The sequence below is a fragment of the Oryzias latipes genome, chromosome 7, assembly GCF_002234675.1.
Source record: "Oryzias latipes chromosome 7, ASM223467v1".
Classification (NCBI taxonomy): Eukaryota; Metazoa; Chordata; class Actinopteri; order Beloniformes; family Adrianichthyidae; genus Oryzias; species Oryzias latipes.
In genome coordinates, this window is record NC_019865.2 from 33,744,891 (window position 1) to 33,769,009 (window position 24,119).

At 45.6% G+C, this 24,119-nt stretch overlaps 2 protein-coding genes across 4 annotated transcripts in view; both read right to left on the minus strand.

Moving 5' to 3' along the window:
- Positions 1-12,832, minus strand: part of LOC101165887 (ETS domain-containing protein Elk-1) — a 37,565-nt gene extending 24,733 nt beyond the window's left edge. For all 3 annotated transcript variants that reach the window (XR_002290590.1, XR_002290591.1, XM_004071081.3), the window contains exon 1: positions 9,655-12,832. Coding sequence is in view for 1 of the 3 variants with exons in the window: in XM_004071081.3 (XP_004071129.2) it covers positions 9,655-9,700 (46 nt within the window). In the remaining 2 variants the exon portion in view is untranslated. The remainder of the gene's footprint in view (positions 1-9,654) is intronic.
- Positions 12,833-12,960: 128 nt separating this feature from the next.
- Positions 12,961-23,853, minus strand: uxt (ubiquitously expressed prefoldin like chaperone). Its single transcript, XM_004071072.4, has 6 exons — positions 23,633-23,853; positions 14,439-14,520; positions 14,288-14,355; positions 14,102-14,209; positions 13,785-13,848; positions 12,961-13,707 (listed from the first exon to the last, which is right to left on the minus strand). The coding sequence occupies exons 1-6, from the start codon at positions 23,728-23,730 to the stop codon at positions 13,657-13,659; spliced, it is 471 nt and encodes a 156-aa protein (XP_004071120.1). The 5' UTR covers positions 23,731-23,853; the 3' UTR covers positions 12,961-13,656.
- Between the last annotated feature and the right edge of the window lie 266 nt (positions 23,854-24,119).

The window sequence follows — 24,119 nt, forward strand, 5'->3', positions numbered from 1 at the left end:
CCGCCAAGTGTTGGAGTTCACCCCGGTGGACGAGAGGGTCATGTCCCTCCGCCTCCGGGTGGGGGACAGGTCTCTAACTGTGGTTTCGGCTTACGGGCCGAACAGCAGTTCAGAGTACCAGGCCTTCTTGGTGTCTCTCGAAGGGGTACTGGAAAGTGCCCCAACGGGGGACTCCATTGTCTTCCTGGGGGACTTCAATGTCCACGTGGGCAATGACAGTGGCACCTGGAGGGGTGTGATTGGTAGGAACGCCCCCCCTGATCTGAACCCGAGTGGTGTTTTGTTATTGGACTTCTGTGCTCGTCATAGTTTGTCCATAACGAACACCATGTTCGAGCACAAGGGTGTCCATCAGTACACCTGGCATCAGGGCGCCCTAGGCAGGAGGTCAATGATCGACTTTGTAGTTGTTTCAGGTGACCTTCGGCCCTGTGTCTTGGACACTCGGGTGAAGAGAGGGGCGGAGCTGTCCACCGATCACTACCTGGTGGTGAGTTGGATTCGCTGGCGGGGAAGGAGGCCGGAAAGACTTGGAAGACCCAAACGTACTGTGAGGGTCTGCTGGGAACGTCTGGCTGAGCCCTCCGTCAGGGAAGTCTTTAACTCCCACATCCGGGAGAACTTCAAACAGGTACCGGGGGAGGTTGGGGACATTGAGTCCGAGTGGACCATGTTTTCCACCTCCATTGTCTCTGCTGCTGCTCGGAGTTGTGGTCGCAAGGTCTCTGGTGCCTGTCGCGGCGGTAACCCCAGAACCCGGTGGTGGACACCGGAAGTAAGGGATGCCGTCAAGCTGAAGAAGGAGTCCTACCAGGCCTGGCTGGCCTGCGGGACTCCAGAGGCAGCTGACAGGTACCGGCAGTCTAAGCGAGCTGCGGCCCGGACTGTTGCGGAGGCGAAAACTCGGTCCTGGGAGGAGTTCGGTGAGGCCATGGAGAAGGACTATCGGTTGGCCTCGAAGAAATTCTGGCAAACCATCCGACGACTCAGGAGGGGAAAGCAGTTCTCCACAGGCACCGTTTTCAGTGCAGGTGGGGAGCTGTTGACTTCGACTGGGGACATTGTCGGGCGGTGGAAGGAGTACTTCGAGGATCTCCTCAATCCCACTGACACGCGTTCTTTTGAAGAAGTGGAGAATGAGGATTTTGGGGTGGGGCTGTCCATTACCCGGGCTGAAGTCACTGAGGTAGTCAACGAGCTCCTCGGTGGCAAGGCCCCGGGGGTGGATGAAGTCCGCCCTGAGCACCTCAAGTCTCTGGATGCTGTGGGAGTGTCTTGGCTGACACGTCTCTGCAGCGTCGCGTGGCGGTCGTGAACCGTACCACTGGACTGGCAGACAGGGGTGGTGGTTCCCCTCTTTAAGAAGGGGGACCGGAGGGTGTGTTCCAACCATAGGGGAATTACACTCCTCAGCCTCCCTGGGAAAGTCTATGCCAGGGTACTGGAGAGGAGAGTCCGTCCGATAGTCGAACCTCGGATTCAAGAACAACAGTGCGGTTTCCGTCCTGGTCGTGGAACAGTGGACCAGCTCTACACCCTATCTAGGGTGCTGGAGGGTTTGTGGGAGTTCGCTCATCCAGTCCATATGTGTTTTGTGGATTTGGAGAAGGCGTTCGACCGCGTCCCCCGTGGCACCCTTTGGGGGGTGGTCTGGGAGTAAGGGGTCCGGGGAGCCTTACTGAGGGCTGTCCGGTCTCTGTATGACCGGAGTAGGAGCTTGGTCCGCATAGCCGGCAGTAAGTCAGACCTGTTCCCGGTCCACGTTGGACTCCGGCAGGGCTGCCCTCTATCACCGGTTCTGTTCATAGTTTTTATGGACAGAATTTCTAGGCGCAGCCAGGGGCCGGAAGGGATCTGGTTTGGGGACCACAGGATTTCCTCTCTGCTTTTTGCAGATGATGTTGTCCTGTTGGCTTCAACGAACCGGGACCTCCAGCGTGCATTGGGGCGGTTTGCGGCCGAGTGTGAAGCGGCTGGGATGAGGGTCAGCACCGCTAAATCTGAGGCCATGGTCCTTGACCGGAGAAAGGTAGTTTGCCATCTCTCGGTCGGTGGAGTGTCCTTGCCCCAGGTGGAGGAGTTTAAATACCTTGGGGTCTTGTTCACGAGTGAGGGAAGATCGGAGCGTGAGATTGACAGGCGGATCGGAGCAGCATCCGTAGTTATGCGGTCGCTCTATCGGTCCGTCGTGGTGAAGAGAGAGCTGAGCCGAAAAGCAAAGCTCTCAATTTACCGGTCGATCTACGTTCCAGTACTCACCTATGGTCATGAGCTATGGGTCATGACCGAAAGAATGAGGTCCCGAATACAAGCGGCTGAAAAAAAAAAGTAAGGAACTCCTAAATGTGGTCCGGGGAGGGGGCTGTCAGGTTTCCTGCTTTCAAGCCCTGTCATTGTCCCGCCCCCCAAGAGTCATTTACCCCACTGAGATTGGTTGGTCAGCTCCGCGCACGACAATGAAAAAATGTCATTCATTAAAACTGGCGGGCTGCAGTAACATCAAAATTTCATATTAAGGCCGGGGCCGCAAAGTATCATCTTGGAGGCCGCAAATAGCCCGCGGGCCGCGAGTTTGAGCCCCCTGCTGTAGTTCTGGCACTGGTACACTAGCCGCAGGTCGAAAGAATGAATCAAGAGTTCGCTTGCTCAAAGCTCAGACGCACATATCAGGTTGTGATGATATTTGTCTCTGTTTCCTTCCCACAGATGTTTACGCGCTCGCGAATATCTCTAGGCCCCTCCCCCCTACACGCATTTTAACCACTCACAGTGGCTTTCCCTATTCTTCTCACACGCAGTGGCCGCCTCACAGACAGGCGTCACGCGAGTGTGTGTGTCTGCCTGCGTGCGTGTGCGCTCGCGTCTCATTGATTATTTCATTGATCATTGACTTGCCCCTTCCACGTTTGATGTATAAAAAAATACGTAGGGTGGGGGAGGCAAATTTACTGGTAGCACATGTGCGACTGGATGTAAAATTCAGTCGCACACTCTCAAATTTTGGTCGCAAAATGCGACCAAATGGTCGCAGTCTGGAGCCCTGGTATGTCTTTATTCAAATTGGTGTGAATCAGGGGCAGACGGAAAAAATGTTGTTTGAAAAGCTTGTAGTTGTTATGTACAAATTACAATTAGTGGGTGAAAAGCTTCCAGCTCTGCTGCATTCTGATGCATCCACTTGCAGACAAACAGATCCATGAACGTCTTTGTTTTTCTCGTCTGAGCTGGAATCTGGATCAAACTGTACAACTATTTAGCTCCAATAATGCTCGCCGTTCTCGTTTGACCGGAAATGTTAGGTTGGGGTGTGAGGGGCTGTAAGCTAGTGGGAGAGTGTAAACAAAGGGATGATGGGAAGGCTTAGTCTACACCATCTGTCCTTCACATAACTCAGAGGGGAATTTCTGATGAACTCCTGCTGCTCTGCAGAAACTAGCAAAACACTCAGAGTTTTAGACTTTGGCCAAAAACTGCATAATCAATCATAAAAGACCCCCGGAAGGTAAATCAAAACTTGATTGGAGTGGGACATTAAGATCACTTCAAATTCCAAACTTTGTGATGAGAGAACATCTTCAAAGTTAGAGAAATGTGTCCTTCTGACTGACAACTTCCTTTTCTCCTTTCTGTCTGGGTCCCAGAGACAGGCTTTCCAGAAATTCTTCCGAGGATTTGAGAGGACACTGCTGCTCAAACATCGCTCCGTTGCTCAAGGAATAACTCTGCGTGAAGCTCATGTTCACTTGCCGTTTTTATATAGTAAATACATTGGTTTTTAAAAGTCGAAAGGTTTTAAAAGCAGAGCAAGGAGGACGACAGAGCAGATCTGAGAATTCAAAGCAGAAATGGAAACAGAGGTCCAAAGATCTGGATCCAGAAAAGATGTATAGAGCAAAACACTCCAGACACCATTGTTCCTGAATGCTGTCAGAACAGAGAACAGAGAAAGCATCTGGTCCATCTGACAAACAGCTGAAGATCCTTCAGTCCATTTATGAAAACTAATTCACAGCTAATATCAATGAATCTGAAGAAGTTCTGTGCGTCATCCTTCAGATCTGCCGTTACTTCTGTGGCTCACCAGCACTCAAACAAGTCACATCTCACAGCTCTGCTCTACGTGCTGCATCAGTGTTACCATGGTAACGTGTTAGTTAGTATGATGGCTCAGAGCTGAAGGCATGTTGGTTGAGGATGAACGTTTTTGTTTTGTCATTGTTGTCCTTCCAGAACGTGCATGTGTAAGCACGCACACACATGCACACAGCCCAATCTGAGCTGCAGGAGAGCATCTGTTGACGGACGTCTGGATGACAGAGCTGCTCCCGTTCATTCAAGACAGTTTTTATTTACGGGAATATTGTTTTTGTCAGGTTGTGATGCAGAATTTCAGCATCCAAAGTGAAAAAGGAACGTTTACTAAAAGATGGCCCTAAATGTCAGCATGAGCAGAGTCCTACAGACACCATGGCGTTAGCCTGTAAAGCAGACGTTTGTTTGCATGTGGGAACAACACGACTTAACTACAAGTTTATTACCAACTCTAAAACGGCAAAAACTAAGTCTTTTGAAAAGAAAAACTAAAGTCAACATATTTGACAGCAGTACCTGCAAGTACTTTCAGCGGCTGGATAGCTCAGTTGGCTGGGTGTATGACTGTCACCCCGGTACAATGAGTCAACAACAAAACCCAGGGTGGGTCTTAGGCAACACCCTTCATGCTGCTGCCTATCCGGGGCTGCATATGCCTTGAAGATACAGGGTTATGTCAGGAAGTGCATCTCTGCCAAACCACCTGTGCAAATCAGTGAAAGCCAATTGGCTGTGGCCACCCCTGACGGGAGGAGCTGAAAGGTGAACAACAACCTACAAACACCTTCATATCACGGCTAAAGATCATCATAAGCCTCCCATTCCAAAAATATACACCTCAGAAATGAAAAACAACATACAAGGATTCCAATGCTGATTTGGTCCCACTCTGTCTTTGTTAGATTTGCTGTTTGACCACAACATCTAATGGATCACATCAACAATGTAAACATGTACTCCCCCCACCACCAAAATGAAGTGCTGTATGTTCCTGTGCTGGAGCTCAAAGGGGTCAAACTGAGCATTAAACACCTCTCCATAAAGATGAACATTAGGTAAGTTTGTCTGATTGCTGATATTTGTTAATGGAAATTGTAACTACATGTTTATCAGATGGGGGTCAAAAAGGCTGGATCCTGTTGTAAACTGATGGAAACCGTTCAAAATGCATCAAAAAACTCTTTCAAACTGAAAGTCCTCCCATGCTGTATTTGACTTTCTTAACTAAGACTATAATTACCAACCAATGTAAAGGTAGACAGGCTTCGTACTGCTTTACAACTATGGAGAGCACAGAATCATCCAGAGTGCTGTTTTTACGCTCAAACACACATCTACACTGTAAAACTGAATGAACCATGTTTAGAAGAGATCCTGTCCATAACCTCTGTCAAGAAGCCAACAGGAATGATCTTCATGAGCCCGTTAAATTACACACAAAAATTGGGATAATTGGGAGTAATTGAGCATGAAAATGCAACCTATAGATCCAGGTCTGGATAGCTATCAATGATCTCACCTATTTTCAAATAACTACGTACATACAGTCAGGACCATAAATATTTGGACAGAGACATGGCTGCTAGTGGCACTGGGACACTAGTGTTTATTGATGACGTGACACAGGACAGAAGCAGCCCAATGATTTCCGAGGTGTTCAGAGACAGACTGTCTGCACAGATCCAGGTGAATGCAGCCAAACTGATTGGACGGCGTTTCATAATCCAGATGGACAACGACCCAAAACATACAGCCAAAGCAACTCAGGAGTGTATTAAAGCAAAGAAATGGAATATTCTGGAATGGCCAAGTCAGTCACCTGATCTTAACCCAATTGAGCAGCATTTCACTTGTTGAAGACTAAACTTCAGACAGAAAGGCCCACAAACAAACAGCAACTGTTTGCTGCCGCTGCAGTAAAGGCCTGGCAGAGCATTCAGAAGGAGAAAACCCAGCATCTGCTGATGTCCATGAGTTCAAGACTTCAGGCTGTCATTGCCAGCAAAGGCTTTTTAACCAAATATTAGGAATGACCATTTGGTTTTCAGGTTGTCCAATTACTTACCAGCCCCTGAAATGAAGGGATTGTGTTAAAAAATGCTTTAGTTTTTCACATTTTTATGCAATCTTTTTGTTCAACCCATGGAATAAAAGCTGAAAGTCTGCACTTCAATGGCATCTGAGTTGTTTTATATAAAAATCACTGTGGTAATGTACAGAAATTAAATTAGAAAGAATGTGTCTCTGTCCAAATATTTATGGTCCTGACTGTGTGTAATGACTTTCAATTTTCCTATCATTTTTAACAGGATGTTTTTAGCATTAGCTTTGCTAATCTTGGAGGTTATATCACTGCAAAACAAACAACCCAACACTTGGCTAGTACTCTGCAGGAAGAGACACTGATTGCCGTGGATACATAAAGCTACTCTGAGCCACATGACTTCTGGGGGGTATCCCAGAAAGCATGTTTAAACTCGCCTGACTTTAACCCTGAACTCTGGCTGAAATCCGCCTGAACTTGCTTACTCTGGGTATGTTGTTTCCAAAAGACCGGATATGAGTTAGCGTAATTACACTCGACTTGGTAACCCTGAGTTAATGTGCACGGCAAGTTAGGGTTGGGCGATGTCCCCTAAATTGGCAGTTGACGAAGTTTGCAGTCTACCATCGGGATGGATGATGATATCGTGGGGGGGGGGCTATTTTCTAATTTTTCGTTCTTATATAATTGCTATTTGTCATTTTACTTTATTACTTTATTTATTCTATTTCCCAAATAATGACTCATCCGCAATGATCCAGTCTAAACTGAGGGAAGTGACTTAAAAAAAAAATCAAATAAACAAAATAGAAAAGAAGTGGTCCGCTCCTGCGTTTGATTAGACCGGTGGAGTGAGCGACCGTGTCTCTAGCAGAGCAGACGGACTTACAGTTTTGTGTTTTAAGGGAAGTAAGGATGCTTTGTTACGTGTGGGAGACTTCGGACTGTGATCCGTCCCGCAACTCTACGTGAACGAATAACCGGAATTTAGGAGTAGCGGGTCTCCCGGTAAAAGTGTGTGTCGGGGCATAGCTCGGAGCGCTAGCTAACGCAGTGTGTAAGCTTCGAAGCAGAAAGGCCGCTCAGTCCTTAGAAACTGTTCAAACAATCACGTGGATTTGTGTTTCCAGTCGTGTCCCGACAAAATAAAGGCTGATGTTATTCCCACATATTTACGTGCAGCCAAGATGCAGATTGCAGCGTTTCACGCATGGATTTATGTTCATGCTAATGTTGTTAGCCCGTGTTAGCATACTGCTAATCCTGGCTTCCGGCTCCGTTTTTCAATAGAAAAAGCACTGACCACACGGATTAAAATTAAAATGATGAGCGAACAGGCGCTTCATAATAACCGTAACATTAATAAAAGAATGTTTAGGAGATCATCTTGTATAATACTGAGCATTGATCCCATCAAGATATTTTGCACATGTAACCGCGGCTTACGGGGTGGACTCGCAGCGTGGCGGGGGCGTGGCATCACGATGGTGTCTCTCCATCGGGATGTCAGTCAACCATCACCCTACGGCAAGTACATAAAGACATTCTCAATGGATCGCCGAATTTTGGAGTCACCATGGAAACACGTGGAGAAAAAAAGAGAGCGCTATACTTCAGTGAGACGGAGTTAAAGATTATAAGACCATCAAAAAAGTAACACGGCTGCATCAGCAAAAGAGAGTTTCTGCTTGGAGAAAAATAACAAAGAGTAAACGCACGAGTTTCTATCTCATTTCTATTTTCATTGTGACGCATATATATAAAACTTATCCAACTTAAATGAATTAATTCAATTGGTAACAAGTAATTGAGTTACATTTGTTCAACCTAATTTCTTATGTCCATCCAATTCAATAATTGTTTTTACAATTCAAATTTACATATTTATCTAACTAAATGTCATATTACTTGAATTCAATTAAATGTTTTTCCATCAAAATGTATTCTACTTCTTGAACTCTCATATGTCTAAGTTTGAGCCTGCAGATATTCTCATTTTTATAACATTAAAATGAATATTTAGTGTAGATTTGTAATATGAAACATGTAAGCATTTATCATGACTCTGACTGTAACTTCAGTTTTTATAACATTCTGTAGTACTAGTGGTGCTAAATAACGTCAGCATCCTGTCCCTCCCTCTCACTCATGGTGCAGAAAGAAATAAAAATGAATAAAAAAAAAAGTAAAACAGCTAAACAACTAAACACATTTGGTCAAAAAGCCACACTTAAACCCAAATCTGTCCAGACAGGCAAAGGGAATGCTATCCCACAATCCCTTGCGGTGCCGATCTAACAGCAGCACCAAAGTTACACCTATTCAATTGAATTAATTTAAATGAAAGTAAAATAAATGTCTGATAACTACGTGTTGTTTTTCAGCTGACTTATCTAAAAAAAATGATTTATCTTAACCAAAGCAAATAATTAATTTAGATCAAAGTAAAAAAGTTTATCTTTCCAACATCCATATGTGGTCTTATCACCCTCTCACGGTGGAAAAAGTATTATCTGAGCTTCTTCATCCACTAAATCATCTTCAAATGGACACGCCATGCTGCTTCACCTCTCTGAAAACAAACTAACCTTCAACTAAACCTGCTCCAGACCAGGTTATGTTCAGAGCATGAGTTGCTATGGCAACTAAGCATACCCTGAAAACATATCTTTGTTTTTGGAACCTAAAGCTGAGGTTATCAACTTCCTTAGTCTCAAACTTACCGTGGCAATTCATATAACCTGTTTTTTGGAATCCTCTGCTTTTCAGTTGCAAGTACACAAATGTAAAAGTACAACATATATGGGCAAACAAGCCGGGAAGGATCGGCTTTTAGGGGGAATATCCTATTTCTCATTGTCAGATAACTCCCATTATTGGACCAAAGGCATCAGATTATCCAGTCATGTTATTTGAAAATTACAATAACTCAAGGAATCAGATAAAGTTTGGATAGTTGGTGTTCATGTAAACAGCTCACTAAAGTGTTAAAACTGTGGGAATAAAGAAAAAAGGACAATGTTCTTTGTTACAATATTGATGTTGTATGTTTAGATGAAATACTCCTGACGGTTTGTCCTCATTGAAGCACCGTAAACACTGGCTAATCTACAACAAATTACAGTCTCCACTGCAATACCCAAACATCTGCTACAGAAGATTGTTGGGCTGTAAATGTTGCCGATGGTTTCCTGTGGTCTGTGGTCTCATCCACTAATGTGATGTGGACCGACCAGTGGCAGCAGCAGCATCTGGGACTTTCAGAGGGAATCTATCTCCGAGCATCAAAACAGTGAGAGGAAAGTCCTGGATAGAGATGGAACACAACTTTGTGCTCTCATTAGCATCAGGACCAGGTCCAGGATCAGGATCAGGATCAGGACCAGGACCAGGACCAGGACTGGTGTAACGCTGCATTACGGCTTCAGTCAGACTGCTGCCAGCCACTGCAGTGTCACATGTAAGCACGCGCGCGGACGGACACCTGTTGCTGCACACTGACACCAGTAGAGGCTTACCTTTGATGAGTGGGTTGGACTCCATCTTTACCGGGGTGGACTCCATCTTTACCGGGGTGTTAGGGTTCGGTGGTGCGCGTCGTCCTGTCTCCCAGCTGGCTCACTCCGCGTGCATGCCTAGTCGATGGTGTGAGCCTGTGCGTGAGCGCGTGTTTGGAGGAGCCCGGTGCGGCTGTCAGAGCCCAGCTGATGAAAAAGAGGGAGAGAGGGAGGCGACGCCAGGCAGCTTCTCTCCCGACCTGTCGACGTTATGTAACCGCGGCAAGCTGCTGCTGCCCGGCTGCCCTGCCTCCATGCTAACGCTCCCCGAGCGCCGCCAGAACCGCTCCGGCGGTCCAGACAGCTCCACAGCGGAATCAGACGAGCCCACAGGTGCTGCTGGGGGTTCACTAAGCGGTCCACAGCTCGGAGAGGGCTTTCTCGGTCGGGGATTCTGCGGCTCGAACGTGAACGGTTCGGTCCGTACTGCGCGAGTCGGTGTGGTGAACGGAGCCCCTGTCACGAACCGCTCACAGTCTCCTGCTAACTTTGTCAAAGTGAACCAAAAGTAAACAGTTCAACCCCTCTCCCCGTGTTGGGTTCGGTTCCGACTCCACGAACTAGACGGTAAACGGTCCCCTCTTCAGTTCAGCAGGCTAACTGCTCAGCTAGCTTAGCGCGCTTCTGAGGCGACAAGCGCAGGAAACCCGGTCAGAACCACTACAGTCCTCCGGTACCGTCCGCACTCCTCCAACACAAACAGAAAGTAGTTGGTCCGGTCCCCCCGCTGTCCGAACGTCTGTTCCGACCACGAGCTTCGAGGAACGGCCAGTTAGATGAGTTGGTTTCCTGTGGGGGGCGGGAGGAGGGGGGTACGGCTGCAGTCAAACCCGGCGGGCTTCCGGCTGACGCTCCGGGAGAAAGGACCGACCTCAGAGCGGCTCCCAAGCCGTCCCGATGCACGACGGCGGGCTGGCCCGGTCATACAAAGTAGTTTGTATCGATTTAGGCAATCGGCTCCAGCATTTTACTGCCTGTTGTTTAGTTCTAATAGTAATGCGTAACAGTCTGTCAAAACAAAAAAACCTGAGGGAAAGTGATAATAAACTGACTGTACTGTTCTGGGGAAATCCAATTCAGCAAATTGTTTTTCTGTTCAGTTCTGAGATACAGCTGGTAGAGACAGCTTTAATACCAAAAACTTTGAAGCAAAAAACCGCAGAGCTACAAAGCCCACTATTGAAAAAAAAAAACAAGTATTTCAAAGTTGTGATTATCTATCAACAGGCACATTAATTAACAGCTCTTGTGATCCATGCAAAGTAACAGTTTATCTGCAGTTGCTATGATCTATTTTTCTGACAGTTCATTGATTTTGATGCCCTATTCTAAGGTTTCTGCGTTTGTAACATTTCCTTGAGTGTCTGTTATCTATCTACTACAGTCACTTTGAAATGTACCGTTGTTTGTTGCTTGTGACCATCTAGTGCATCCTCTACAGAAGCTGTCAAACATCTGCTGCAGCTGTTATCTATCTACAGATGCAGCTGGCAACCCTTCCACAGTAGCTGTCCATGCCCAACATTGGCTTTCAAACATCTTCAGAAGCTGTCAACTATGCATCTACAGAGGCTGTATGTACAAAATTGAGCTGTCAGTTATATATTGTAGCTGTAAACAATTAACAGGCGTTGTGAGCAATCTACAATGTATCTACAATGAACAAAAACGTAAACCCAACACTTTTGTTTTGGGAGATTTTGGATGTGATTTGCACGTATTTCAAGTGTGACCAAGCACAAAAAGTGATGGAAATTCACGTTGATGCACATTGCTGGCTGATGCCCACACATATTCTAAGTGCATCCAAGGGTAGATTTCGTTGTTGGTCACACATATTTTAAGGTGTAATTGTAAAGACTGGAATGGCTGCTGTTAATTGCTGTTAAGCATTTTCAAGATAAAAGTTCAGTACTGGCTGCGCGGATTTTAGAAATTACGTACAACTTGTCACTTCCTTTGTTTTTTGTCTTGTCTTTTATGAGATGAATTTGAAGATCTGTAACATTTTCTACAAACACAAGATTACCATTTCTTTCAAAAATTGTTGGCGTCTGTTTAAATCTGTGATAGTGAGCACTTCTCCTTTGCTGAGATATTCCAGCCCACCTCACAGGAGTGCCATATCCAGATGCTGAGCAGACAGCATGAGTAAAGGTGGGCCTTAGACCGGCCACGGTAAAAGGCCGCCCTGAAAAGTTCCGTTATCACACATCACAATGACACAGAGGTCGCACGGTTTGAGGGAGCGTGGAATTGGCATGCAGAAGAATTTCCACCAGAGCTGTTGCTCGTGAAGTGAATGTTCATTCTTCAACCATCAGCTGTCTCCAAAGGTGTTTTAAAAGAATTGCTGGTTGAATTACATTGACCATGTGTATCCACACTAGCCCAGGACCTCCATATTCAGCCTGTTCACCTCCAAGATTGTCTGAAACCAGCTACTTGAACAGCTGCTGAGACAATCGGTTTGGATAACCAAAGAATTTTCACAAAAATTGTCAGAAACCGTCTCAGGGAAGCTCATTGGCCACTGATCTTTGCCACTTTTGTGGGCAAATGCTCAGATTTGAAAGCGTCTGAAGAGGTGTTCTCTTCACAGCTAAGTCCTGGAGCGGTTTTCCAATGTCTATGACGTGGATCAAGTGGCCCATGGTGGTAGTAAGGTTATTGTATGGGCAGGAGTATGTTATGGTTGAAGAACATAGATGCATTTATATATGGCATTTTGAATACACAGAGATGCCGTGACGAGATCCTGAGGCCATACATCCAAGAACATCAGCTCATGTTGCAGCATGATAATGTGTGGCCCCGTAGTGCAAGACTCAGTATTCAGTTCTTTGAAGCTGAAAACATCCCAGTTCTTGCATGGACGGCACACTCACTTGACATGTCGCCCATCATCGAGCATGTTTGGAATGCTATGGATAGATGTATACAGAAGTGTGTTCCAGTTCCTGCCAATATCCAGCAACTAAGCACAGCAATTCCCCAGGCCACAATCCACAACCTGATCAATGTAAAGTAGTGATGTGATGTTTGAGTAGTGGGGGAGGAGTTTCCACAAAGCATGCATCAAGGCCTGCTTCATTGAAGGGTGATGAAAATGATGACATCAGAAGCCTCGTGACTGATTCATGAAGTGGTTCTGATTTGACAGCCACATGAATCCTTCAGGCTCCGTTCAAAATGTGGGTGTTTGATGGAGAGTTACGGTCAGTGAGAGTCTGGACAGAGAGAGATAGAGTTTGGAGAGTGTGGAGATTTAGGCAAAACTGTTTTTTATTTTATTTTTAAAATAAAATCATCAGATTAATGTGTCTCTTAAACACACTGGCCCGATCTCAATGTTATAAAAGCAGGATCATAGTCCAAAGCCCAGCCACCCTCACATGGGGATGAGTACTGAAACTCGGTGCCGAGTCTGTACTGGTTAAAACGCGGATTTTGGTGTTTTGTTTGTGACCTGTCAATCTCTTGTTTTCTCTTCAGTTTTGCTGTACAATTCCAGCCAATCATTTAACCTTTTCAGCAAATGCAAATAAGAAAGGGTGGAGCAATGAGAGTAAGCAGAATTTCAGTCCAAATGGGTGAAGAAAAGGAGAATGAGCAGTGACATAGACTTCGCCCCTTACCAGCACAAAGGACAACTTAAATGTGGATGCCATTGCATCGCTCTGACCTGCCACCATATTTAAAGAACAAAGCTGACAACAAAATAGTTCTTGTTTGTTCAGAAACTCAGCTTTAGCTCCTTAACACCTTTGGAGTGAAAATCAGAAGACCCTTCCTGGTAAACTATTCTGAAAGGTCTGTGAAGCAAATCAGGTGCATCTCCCTGATGGATCCTGATCAGTGTCCAAGTTTCTTCCAGAATGAAGGTCTTTCTTCCTACTCGGCAGGTAGGTTTGGCTCCATGACAGCCGGATGTCCACTTTTACAACTTTTCTACAAAAAATCTCATTGTGTGCTGTCAAGTGAGTCACTGAGCCCCTGCAGCTCCCGCAGACCCTGGGGAACGCAAACACAACTTCAGGATTGCAATACATCCGTTACCACATTCTGACTATAAGCATGGTCAAACAGACCTCCAGCACCATCCGGATGTTGGCTCTTATTTTGGCAGAGTCCTTGGTGAGCTGTTCTGTGAAGCTGCAAAACAAACCATCCCATGTTAGCACCTTTTACACTGATCAACAATATTAGCAATGAACTAACAGCTGACAGGAAGTCTATTCAAACTGTACTCAAAGATCCAAACCAGAAAACTAAGTCTCCATCATGTTTAGGAAAAGAGAACTTTTCTCTCTAAATTCAAGAAAACAGCATATTCTGCTTTAACAGTGTGCGATAGAAAACTGTTTATCGCATCACTACAAAGGAATCATTTGTGGGCGGGACTTACCCTGTCAGCTGACTTGTCTTCTTCTCAATGAAGCGCAGAGCCTCGTCAAGAGACATCTCTACAAAGAAACCGAAGCCCACCGCCACAAAAATCCTAGACGGGTCCTCACTGCTTGACAAGAGCATGAATCAGAAACAGCAGAAGTTGTAGGAGTCAGAACAATATCACATAGACACAGAGACTCACACTTCAGCCTGGACAAAGAAGTTACAGCCCAGATCCACGTCTGTCTGCAGCCTCTGGGGGCCCGCCTCCTGTTTAGACACAGTGAGATCAGCATCAACAGGCCCTGCCTCTTTGAAGAAAAACTTCCAGAAATGCATGCAGGCGGATATACCTGTAGACTCTGAATGGTGTTCTTAAGCAGCAGGTACTGAGAGATTTCCTCATAAACCTGGTCTCTGTGCTCAAGAACCTTCCTGTCACATAAGGAACGAAGCAATACAACTCAAGTTATGCAAAACCCAAACACATTCATGGTCGCTTTGTTCCCCTTTTTTTCAGAGACCCTGGAACTTGTAATTTCACCTGCAAAGACAGCCCTTACCACCCCTGCCCTCTATAAAGTTACATTTGTGCCCCTACAATCAGAACAGATAATATAACTCCCTGCTCCTGGGCTGCATCCTTCAGCTGATCATCTGCCATCATTACCTTCCCTTCCTCTCATCCATCTTCATGGTTTTTCAACTGCAACCATGAATCTCCTCCCCTGTGAAGATGTCTAAACCATCTTTTCCTCTGCCTTGTGAACCTACACCCCCTCCACACCAGTGGCGGACCGTGCATGACACACATGGGCCTTCAGTAGAGCTACGTCTGAATCCCTCAACCCCTCATGAACCATTTGTATGCCTCTAAATAAACGGAATCAACAAAACAGTAAACAAATCTCTTTATGCTACTACAGCCTGCAAAAAACATTGAAAACACCACATAAATGTGGAATATTATTTATTATAATATTAATCATTTCACTCATTAAAAAATTGGATTATTTGAAGACAAATCCATCCTCCTCTCTCTCCTCTAAACAGTCCATCACCCTGTCATGTAGATTTTGGTCTTCAGTTCCATCCAGAAGTCCTTTTCTATTCCATCCTCAGTGCTGAGAGCTCAGTCTGTCCAGTTATGTTTCTGCGTTGCTTTGAATTCACTTTAGAGCAGAAAATGTCCGCTGGACAGACGCAGTGGACATGGGGACGGTCAGCGCCAAACACATAAATCTGTACGGCTGCTTCATGATTCACTCAGATGTTTCTGATGAAGGAAGTCAAGGAGATCAGTGGGAGATTTTCCTGCTAGATCCTCCATGGATACATAACAGTCAGTCTGTTTTTAACTGAGACACATCAAAAAGTGCTCCGTGGATCTGTGTCAAACTGGACAAGGCTGCATGAGACTTCCTGAAACTTCTGTCCAATCAGAAGGTCCAAACACTGTGACGCTGTCTAAGCCTGCTAGAAGGCCCTGCTGAAACCAACTCACAATCTGATTGGTTGAAAGAAATGAATGAACAAAATTGATTTCACATCACAGGACCTTCACAACTCTTGCCGAAGGCCCTTACCCTGCCTGGTAACAGAGGACAGCTGAAATACGATTGGTTAAATGCTCCAATGTGAAAATACGACTGTCTGGAAGCGGCATAACCATCATAAACACAATAAAAGAGATTGGACATACATTTGGAATGAATTAATGAGTATGCATGGACAAAATATGATGAAAACATGATTCTGATATTTTTTAGGCCTTCAGAAAAGGCCTTGAAGGCCCTGACGGCCCACCACTGTTCCACACAAACCCACCAGTCACACATTGTGCAGCCTGTGCCTCCTCTTCCTCCACCTTTCCCTGCATCTCCCTGTCTTCTTACACACACAGAGTTGTGCACTTAAAAAAACAAAATCACATTTTAAAATCAGTTTCTGCTTCATAGTGTAAATATACAATATAAATGTATTTAATTTTTTAAAAATCTAACAAAGTTAATGTCAATTTGACGATGAAAAGAAGTGTTAAACAACAATTAAATTATATAGTAAAATAAATGGCCGTGTTCCATAGGACTCTGCAGGTTCTACCAGGAGGTTGAGAACCGCAGAGCTGCTTCACAACACTTCATTTTGATAAAAACGTTCTAATTATGATTATGAAGTTTTGAACCAAAATCCCACAACCTAAATGTCTTAAAGCCATATTTCATCTTTATCTGAAGCCTCCGTTTCCAAAATCTCCTCAACATGGGCGTGGCCATTGGTGCTGAGCTAAGTAGCCCCGCCCTCGACCCCCCCTTTCTGATGATGACAGCTGCATCTTGCATGAGTGATAATCAAAGCTCTTTTAATTACAACCAATGAGTATTACATTGTAATGTGCACTGATTATTACTGAAAGGTTTGAATTACAATCAATAAGCTATTGATTTTGTTTACTTGATCTGCAATGTGTAGCAATAATTAATGGTTTATTGGGATCATGTGTTCTAATGATAATCAATGATTATGACATATGTTTACTGAAATTGTGAATGAATGTTTTCTGAAGATAATCAATCATCAATAAGCACTGGATTTTGTTACTTGAAGGGAATCTAATTTGATCAGGTTAAAATGAAAATCTTACCCAAAGTTAATTATCTCTTCTCAATGATTCCCACACAACCGCCATTAAAATGGTTCAAAACATTAGACTCATCCATATCAAGCTTTTTATGGAACAATAAACCTGCAAGAATTAGTCTAAAAACTTTAAAATCTGCAAAAAGCTGTGGAGGATTAGAATTACCTAACTTCCACAATTACTTTCTTGCAAATAGATTACAATACATCTTAAAATGGTTAAAAAATAATCCAGAAACCAACTCATGGTTAGACTTGGAACAGGCGTTATGTGGAAAGATCAACCTGTCAGATCTTCCATTTATTAGTCAAATAGTTAAAAAACAGGATTGTTTCAAAAGTATTAATATAAATGCCACTTTAACAGCCTGGTGGGAATTTCTCAAAATATCAAAATCATCAATTCAACCGTGCAAAATGACACCCATCTGGAACAACCCGGACATCCTCATAAACAAAAAAATTATCCACTTCCCAGCTTGGCAAGCAGGGGGCATAAAACAACTAGAGCACATAATTATTGATATAAGATTTATAACTCCCCAGGAACTTCAAGACAAACATGGAATATATAACTTCTTGGAATATCAGCAACTTAAATCAATTATTACTAAAAAGTTTAAATACAGAGACAACGATTTAAAGCTACCAGATGTAGTTACCACTCTGATCAATTTCTCAATGAATAAAACTCTCTCCAAAATATACAAACTTTTATGTAATTTAGATAACAATATTTCACTTCCGACAACAAAATGGGATGCGGATTTGAGCATCAGCACAGATGAAAGTTTTTGGTCAGAACTTTGTCTAAACACCTTTAAAATGACAAAAAGTCCAAATCTGCAGCTAATCCATTTCAAAACTCTTCACAGAATTTACTACACTGGACAGAGGATGTTCAAGATGGGTCTCAGTAACTCAGACATTTGTCAGCACTGTGACAGTAATCTACCCGACAATTACATGCATGCACTATGGTTCTGCACGCCTGTCCAGGCTCTCTGGCAGCAGGTATGTGCCGATCTATCAGTCTGGCTTAAGCTTTCAATCACAGCTTCACCGTCACTTTGTGTGCTTGGTGACATGAGTGCCATCGATGTAGAAGGAGGATTAGGCTCTATCATTTTCATAACTCTTTGCATTGCTAAAAAAACTATTTTAATAAATTGGAAAAGCAAAAAAAATATAAATATAAGTCAACACAGAAATCTGCTGCTTGATCATATCAGCTTGGAAAAAATGTCAGCCCAAGGTTCAAGTAACTTTGAAAGAATTCGGTCTCTCTGGTCTCCCATAGCTAACTCCGTGACTTAGGGGGTGGGGGGGCATGGTCGTCGCTGCTCCTTGCCCTTCTGCCGTGGGCCGGGGTGGGGGTCGGGGCCTCCGGTGCCTGGCCGGGGGTGGTGGGGGCTCCGTTGGTCGGTTCCGGCGCCTGGGTGGGGCGGCCTGGGGCGCTGCGTGGTCCTCTGGGCTTGGGTGTGGGGGTGCGTGGTGGGGGGGTGGGGTGGTGGTCTGGCTTGGCTTGGGGGGTGGTCCCTTTGCCTGTGCTGGGGGGGGTTGGCGGGGGGCGCTGCTCGGGGGTGGGGCCCAGCGGCGCTGGATGGGCTTCCCATCTACACCTGGGGCTGGGATCGGCCCTTCCCTGGCTCTGGGGCGGGACGGGGCAACCCTCTTGGGGCCCCCGGTCGCTCTGGGTGTCCTCCGCTTCGGCTGCGGGGTCTGGGGTGGGGGTGGGGTGGGGGTCTTGTCGGCCCTGTCCTGTGGGGGGGCATTCTGGGGGAGGGGGGGGGGCACTATTGGTACGGGGCAGAGGGGGTTGACGGGTCGGGGTCTCCGCTGAGGCCATCGGCGGTTTCCCCGGCAGGTTGGCTGCCTCGGTCCCGTCGAGGCCTGACCAGAGCTCTTCTAGGGCCGCCGTTTGGGGGTGGGGGCCTGGGCTTGCTCCGGGGGGGGCCGGCGCTTTCTGGCTCCTCTCTCTCTGTGTGGGGGTGGTGGTGCTGGGCCTGGGGTGTCTGCGCCTCCGGGGGTGGGGCCCCGGGGCTGGGTGGGCCTGGCCCCCTTGCTGGGGGGGGGGGGGGGGGCGGGGGACAGCTGTTTGACCACCGGGGGACAGTCTATCATCTGTCCCCAACTTACCCCCTTCCTCATATAACCTCATAATAGGGTGAGGGGGTGGGGGGCTTAGCCTGCGATGAGCCTTGGGGGGGGGGTTTACTAGGCAGTGGCCCCCCTCCTGTGGTTGCCGTATGGAGTGGGCCCCCCCTCTTTCGGTTTTATTTGCACCTTAGACATGTAGGGCCCTTGGTAGGGGGGGTGCTTGGACATCACTGCCAGCAAGCAGCGGATGTCCTCCTAGCACCCTACCCGCCAATTTTAACCGCACCTTAGACATTTAGGGCCCCTTGGTGGGGAGGGTGAGGGGACGTCACTGTGAGTAATCAGGAGATGTCCCCTTAGTGCCCTACCCGCCAATTTTAACCGCACCCCCCTTAGTACACACACCCCTCCCCCCTCAATATATACATCCCAACATAAACACACCCACATGCACACACACACCCTTTCAAACACATCTACACGCACACACATTTTGCAAGGAAGGTGGGACCTGGGTCCGTCTGTCCCCTGCCTCTTCCCTGGTGGGGGGTACGGGCCCCTTTGCAGCGGCGGCCGTGTCCCCGGGGTGCCGGCTTCCTGGGCCCGGCGGTGCTCTCTCCGCGCGGTGGGGGGGTTCACATTACATCTGAGCCGGGGGTGTCTGGTCCCTGGGGGGTGGGTTCTGGTCCTTGCTCCTGAGTGCTGGGCCCCGCCAAATTTCCAACTGTGGCCGAGCCTGGTCGGGCCATATTTACAACACCCCTTGTGGGCCCTCTTTTTTCCCCGGGGTTCCCCCCTCCTGGGCGGGGGCGGCGGGCCCCTGCCTCGCTCCTCCCTGGACCAACCGTGGACCGGGCGGGTGGCTGCCTGGAGTGCGGAGCGGGTCTCCCTTGGGGGGTCCTGGCTCGTACCTGGGGTTGGGGCGGGGGGATGCCCGGAACTCCTGGGTGGTGGTGGGGTGCTCGTTTGGGGCTGTGGGCGTCCTTCTCCGGTGGGGCCCTGCGTTGGGTTCTCCCGGCGCGGCGGGGGGGCTGCTCTCCTGGTTGGGCGGGGGCGGCGCTGTCTTTTCCTCTGTGCGTCCCTGGCCTCTGGCTCTGGGGGCCTTGCGGCGGCCCTGCTGGCCCTGGCCTGGGTGGCGGGCTTGGTCGCCCGGGCGGCGGTTGTTCCCTGCCGGTTCCCGTGTGGCGTTGGGGGGATTCCGGCTGCCGCTGCTGCTGCGGTGGGGGTCTTGGGGTGGGGATGGCTGGGCACTCTCCCTCCTTCTTTTCACGTTCCACCATCCATTTTAGAAGAACACCTGCAGCTAGCAGGTGTGTTTAAAACATTTGAGTGTGTGTGTGGACAGGCTCCGCCCCTTTTTTTTCTTTCTTTTTTTCTACATTTGAACCTTACCATAATGATTAACAACCAGTAAACTTGTTGCTTTATGCTGCTTCATGGTCTTATCCCCCTTCCCCTCCTATTATCACCCCCTACCCCCCCTCTCTCTAACGTCCCTCTCTCTTCTTCCCCTCTTTCCTTTTCCGTCCGGTCCAACACCAAAGATTTTCAGACATGATTGAAATTAATAAAGTTTGGCCTCAATTACAAAAGGGGTTTATTCAGACATACCTTTGGTTTGTCTGAAGATTAATAACCCCTCTTGTTAAAGTAAATTATGTCCAACACAAGAGGCCCTCAGCTCTCATCTGTCTGCCTAGCTGTTGGACAGGACAAGTTAAAAAAAAAAAATGATAATTTGATCAGAACCGGATTTCAAAAACTGTAAAACTATCAAATATACTAACTCAGTAGGGGTGGGGTTATATAAACCCTCTTCATCCCGCTTCTTTTCAAGCAATAAATCAAACTCCACTTAACTTTTTGTCTTTTTAAGCTATGCATTTTATCATTTCTGTAATGAGTTTGATAAATATGTGAAATTTTCTTTATTTCTTTGACTACAATGATTGAAATTAATCAAATCAAATCAAATCATGAGTGAAGAGCTTGAAACCACCGACTGACAGTCTCTACAGTCCCAAAAGTTTCTCTTTGATCAAGAAACGGTGAAAAGTAACAGGTTCCAAATCGACACTTTTTGCACAAAATGACAGAATGAATGTGTGTAGCAGACCCTGCTGTTTAATGAACTTACACACCAAAAAGAACTTTGATAAGAACGCGAAAAATGCTTTAAATGACGTTATAATTTAGATTTTACATTGCACCAGCAAGCAGCACTGATTTGATGCAACGACATGCAGATTGTTGAATTCACTTGCACAGCAATTCAAATGAAAGGCCAGAAAGAAAGTAACAATTCTCTTGCAATTTTCCAAATAAGTCCGGCAAGCGCTGGACTTTTTTCAGTACCGTCCCAGTGTAGGTACCATAACAGTTCGGCCTGCAACAACCGTTCAGGGTCCTTCGACTAGTGCTGACGTCACATTATGTGATGACTGTCTGTTGGTCCAATGACGTGTCAGGTAGTGATTGGTCTGGACAAATGACAATACTACCATAGAAGAAGATATTATACGGTCCGTTGTAAACAAACAGAGCTCCGACACAGAGCGACATTATCTTCTAAACGTGCTTTTAATATTATGATTATTATTAGGTGCATTGCAGATGAATGGACTGCGTTCAGAACCCTTCTCCAGACCGCACACTATGACAAAGCAGCTTCCCTGCCTGTAAACACGAAGCTACGAGACTCCAGCTGCTCTGCTCAGAGACAGGGTTCACTCTGTGGAGCAGCAGGTTCATTCTAGCAGCCACAGATCTTTACAAAGGGGGTTGTGGCAAAATCTCTATAAACACTACAAAGAATAATGTCAGACACAACTTAAGAGGGAAAAGAACTTTATGTTATAAAAGGAAACGTGAAATGAGAATATGTAGAGCCCGAGCAGATCTCCACGCTACGTAGTTTGTCCAAGTGGGGCTACCGTAATGTGACATCATCCTCAGTCGAAAGGACCCCAAACGGTTATTGCAGGCTGAATGGTTATGCTACCTACACCAGCTGCTGTTGAACAAAGGCGGCTAAAGCCTGGACAGTCTGTCCCAGGGCCCATGGAGCTGGAGCGGTTGATCTCACTATGCGGCTCCCAGGAGGCGAGCTGGGGGCCAGACAGAGACCTGCTGCAGGATGGGGAGCCAGCCTGCTCTGACCTCCTGAACTTTAGGTTTTCTTTCAGGTCTCTCTATATATAACATATATATAATCTCATCATCCTCTCCCTCATGGTGCAGAGACCTAAGCATAGTAGGACAAATAACTGGGCAAAACACAATAAAAACAGCTAAACAACTAAACACATTTGGTCAAAAAGCCACACTTAAACCCAAATCCGTCCAGACAGGCAAAGGGAATGCTATCCCACAATCCCTTGCGGTGCCGATCTAACAGCAGCACCAAAGTTACACCTACTCAATTGAATTAATTTGAATGAAAGTAAAATAACTGTCTGACAACTATGTGTTATTTTTAAGTTGACTGAACTGAAAAAAATTATTTATCTTAACTGAAGCAAATAATGAAGTTAGATCAAAGTAAAAAAGTTTATCTTTCCAACATCCATATGTGGTCTTATCACCCTCTCATGGTGTAAAAAGTATTATCTGAGCTTCTTCATCCACTAAATCATCTTCAAATGGACACGCCATGCTGCTTCACCTCTCTGTAAACAAACTAACCTTCAACTAAACCTGCTCCAGACCAGGTTATGTTCAGAGCATGAGTTGCTATGGCAACTTGACATAACCTGAAACATACCTCTATTTCTGGAACTGAAAGCTGAGGTTATCAACTTCCTTAGCCTCAAACGTACCGAGGGAGCTAGCATAACCTGCTTTCTTTTTTTTTTTTTTTAATAAACTTTATTGAAGATATACAAGATACTCATTCAAGTAAATTTTAAGTACACAGATAAAAAAAAAGAGTAACAAAATGTGCCAGGGGAACAAAAGAACAAAGGAGAAGAAAGAAGAAAAAAAAAATTATAAACAAGAGCAGAAAAAGCAGTAAGTTGCTATTCTGTACATTTAAAAAAATTCCAGGGTGTCAAAGGTTCTTATAGCTTTGGGGTTGGAAGAATGTTTTATTGCTTTGATATATTGGTTCAACTCAATCATAAAAAGTTTGAATAAGGGCTTTTTTTCAGAAAATTTGCATTTATGTATGTGGAATTTGGCTAGTATTATCAAAAGGTTAATTAAATAGTATTCCCTTCTTAGTGAATTATTAACACTATAAAAACCAAATAATATATCCTTGTATACCAAATCAAATTTTTCATAAATTTAACATCGAACAAAGGAGGTAAGGTCTTTCCAAAAAATTGCTGTTGGGGGGCATTTCCAGAAAAGATGTATAATTGTTTCAGTGTCTAATTTACAAAAGGAGCAATTTTTATCAATGTCTATGTGTAATGAGGATTTGGCTGGGTAGCATCTGTGAAGAAGTTTAAAACAAACATCCCGGGGTTTATTTGAAATAAAATATTTAGAGGACAAAGTCCAAACTTTCTTCCATTCAATATCTGGGGCAATTTTTCTCCAATAGTGGGTGCATAACCTGCTTTCTGGAATACTCCCCTGGGCCTTTGTGACGTCACAACACCGCATTAGTTCAAACAGAGCGTCTTTGAGACAGTTTGATTGACAGCGGTTTAAAAGGAGAAACACTCAGAAATGCAAAAATGAAACCATGTCTAATTCCATTTGTTGTATTTCATAAGACAAATACCACAATGTCACAAAACATGATTTTCATCAGAGGGGGACTTTCAGAACCGGAGCAGAACCCAGAGGGGCTTACCGCAGGTCTCTCCTCAGAACTTCCTCGATGAATCTTTCATACTGAAGGACCTTCTCTTCCATCCTCGAGTCAGAACCGGCGTCTGTGGGCGGAGTCATCGGGGATGGGGGGCTAATGCGGGGGCTCTGCGGGCCGGTTCAGCTCAGACACTTGTAAAGAAGTTCACAGCCCCACATGCAGTCATCTAAACAAGATTCTGAACCGGAAGTACTCCGACAAGATACTTCCAGGTTTCAGCGTAGAAGAGGAGCAGAAAAAAGAACATTTAATTTCTTTTTATGTTTAAAGCACTTTGTGCAAACAGTTGTTATTTGGTCATTTTCACTTACATTTATTCTTCCATATTCTACCAGATATATAGAACGTGGCAATTATTCATAAACTAATTCCCGGGTTAAACCTTATGTGAATATGAATTTTAAAATATATATGTTTTTGTTTAATGGCTGGTTGTGCTAATTTTATTTATTCTTCTTCGTTGTTTTAT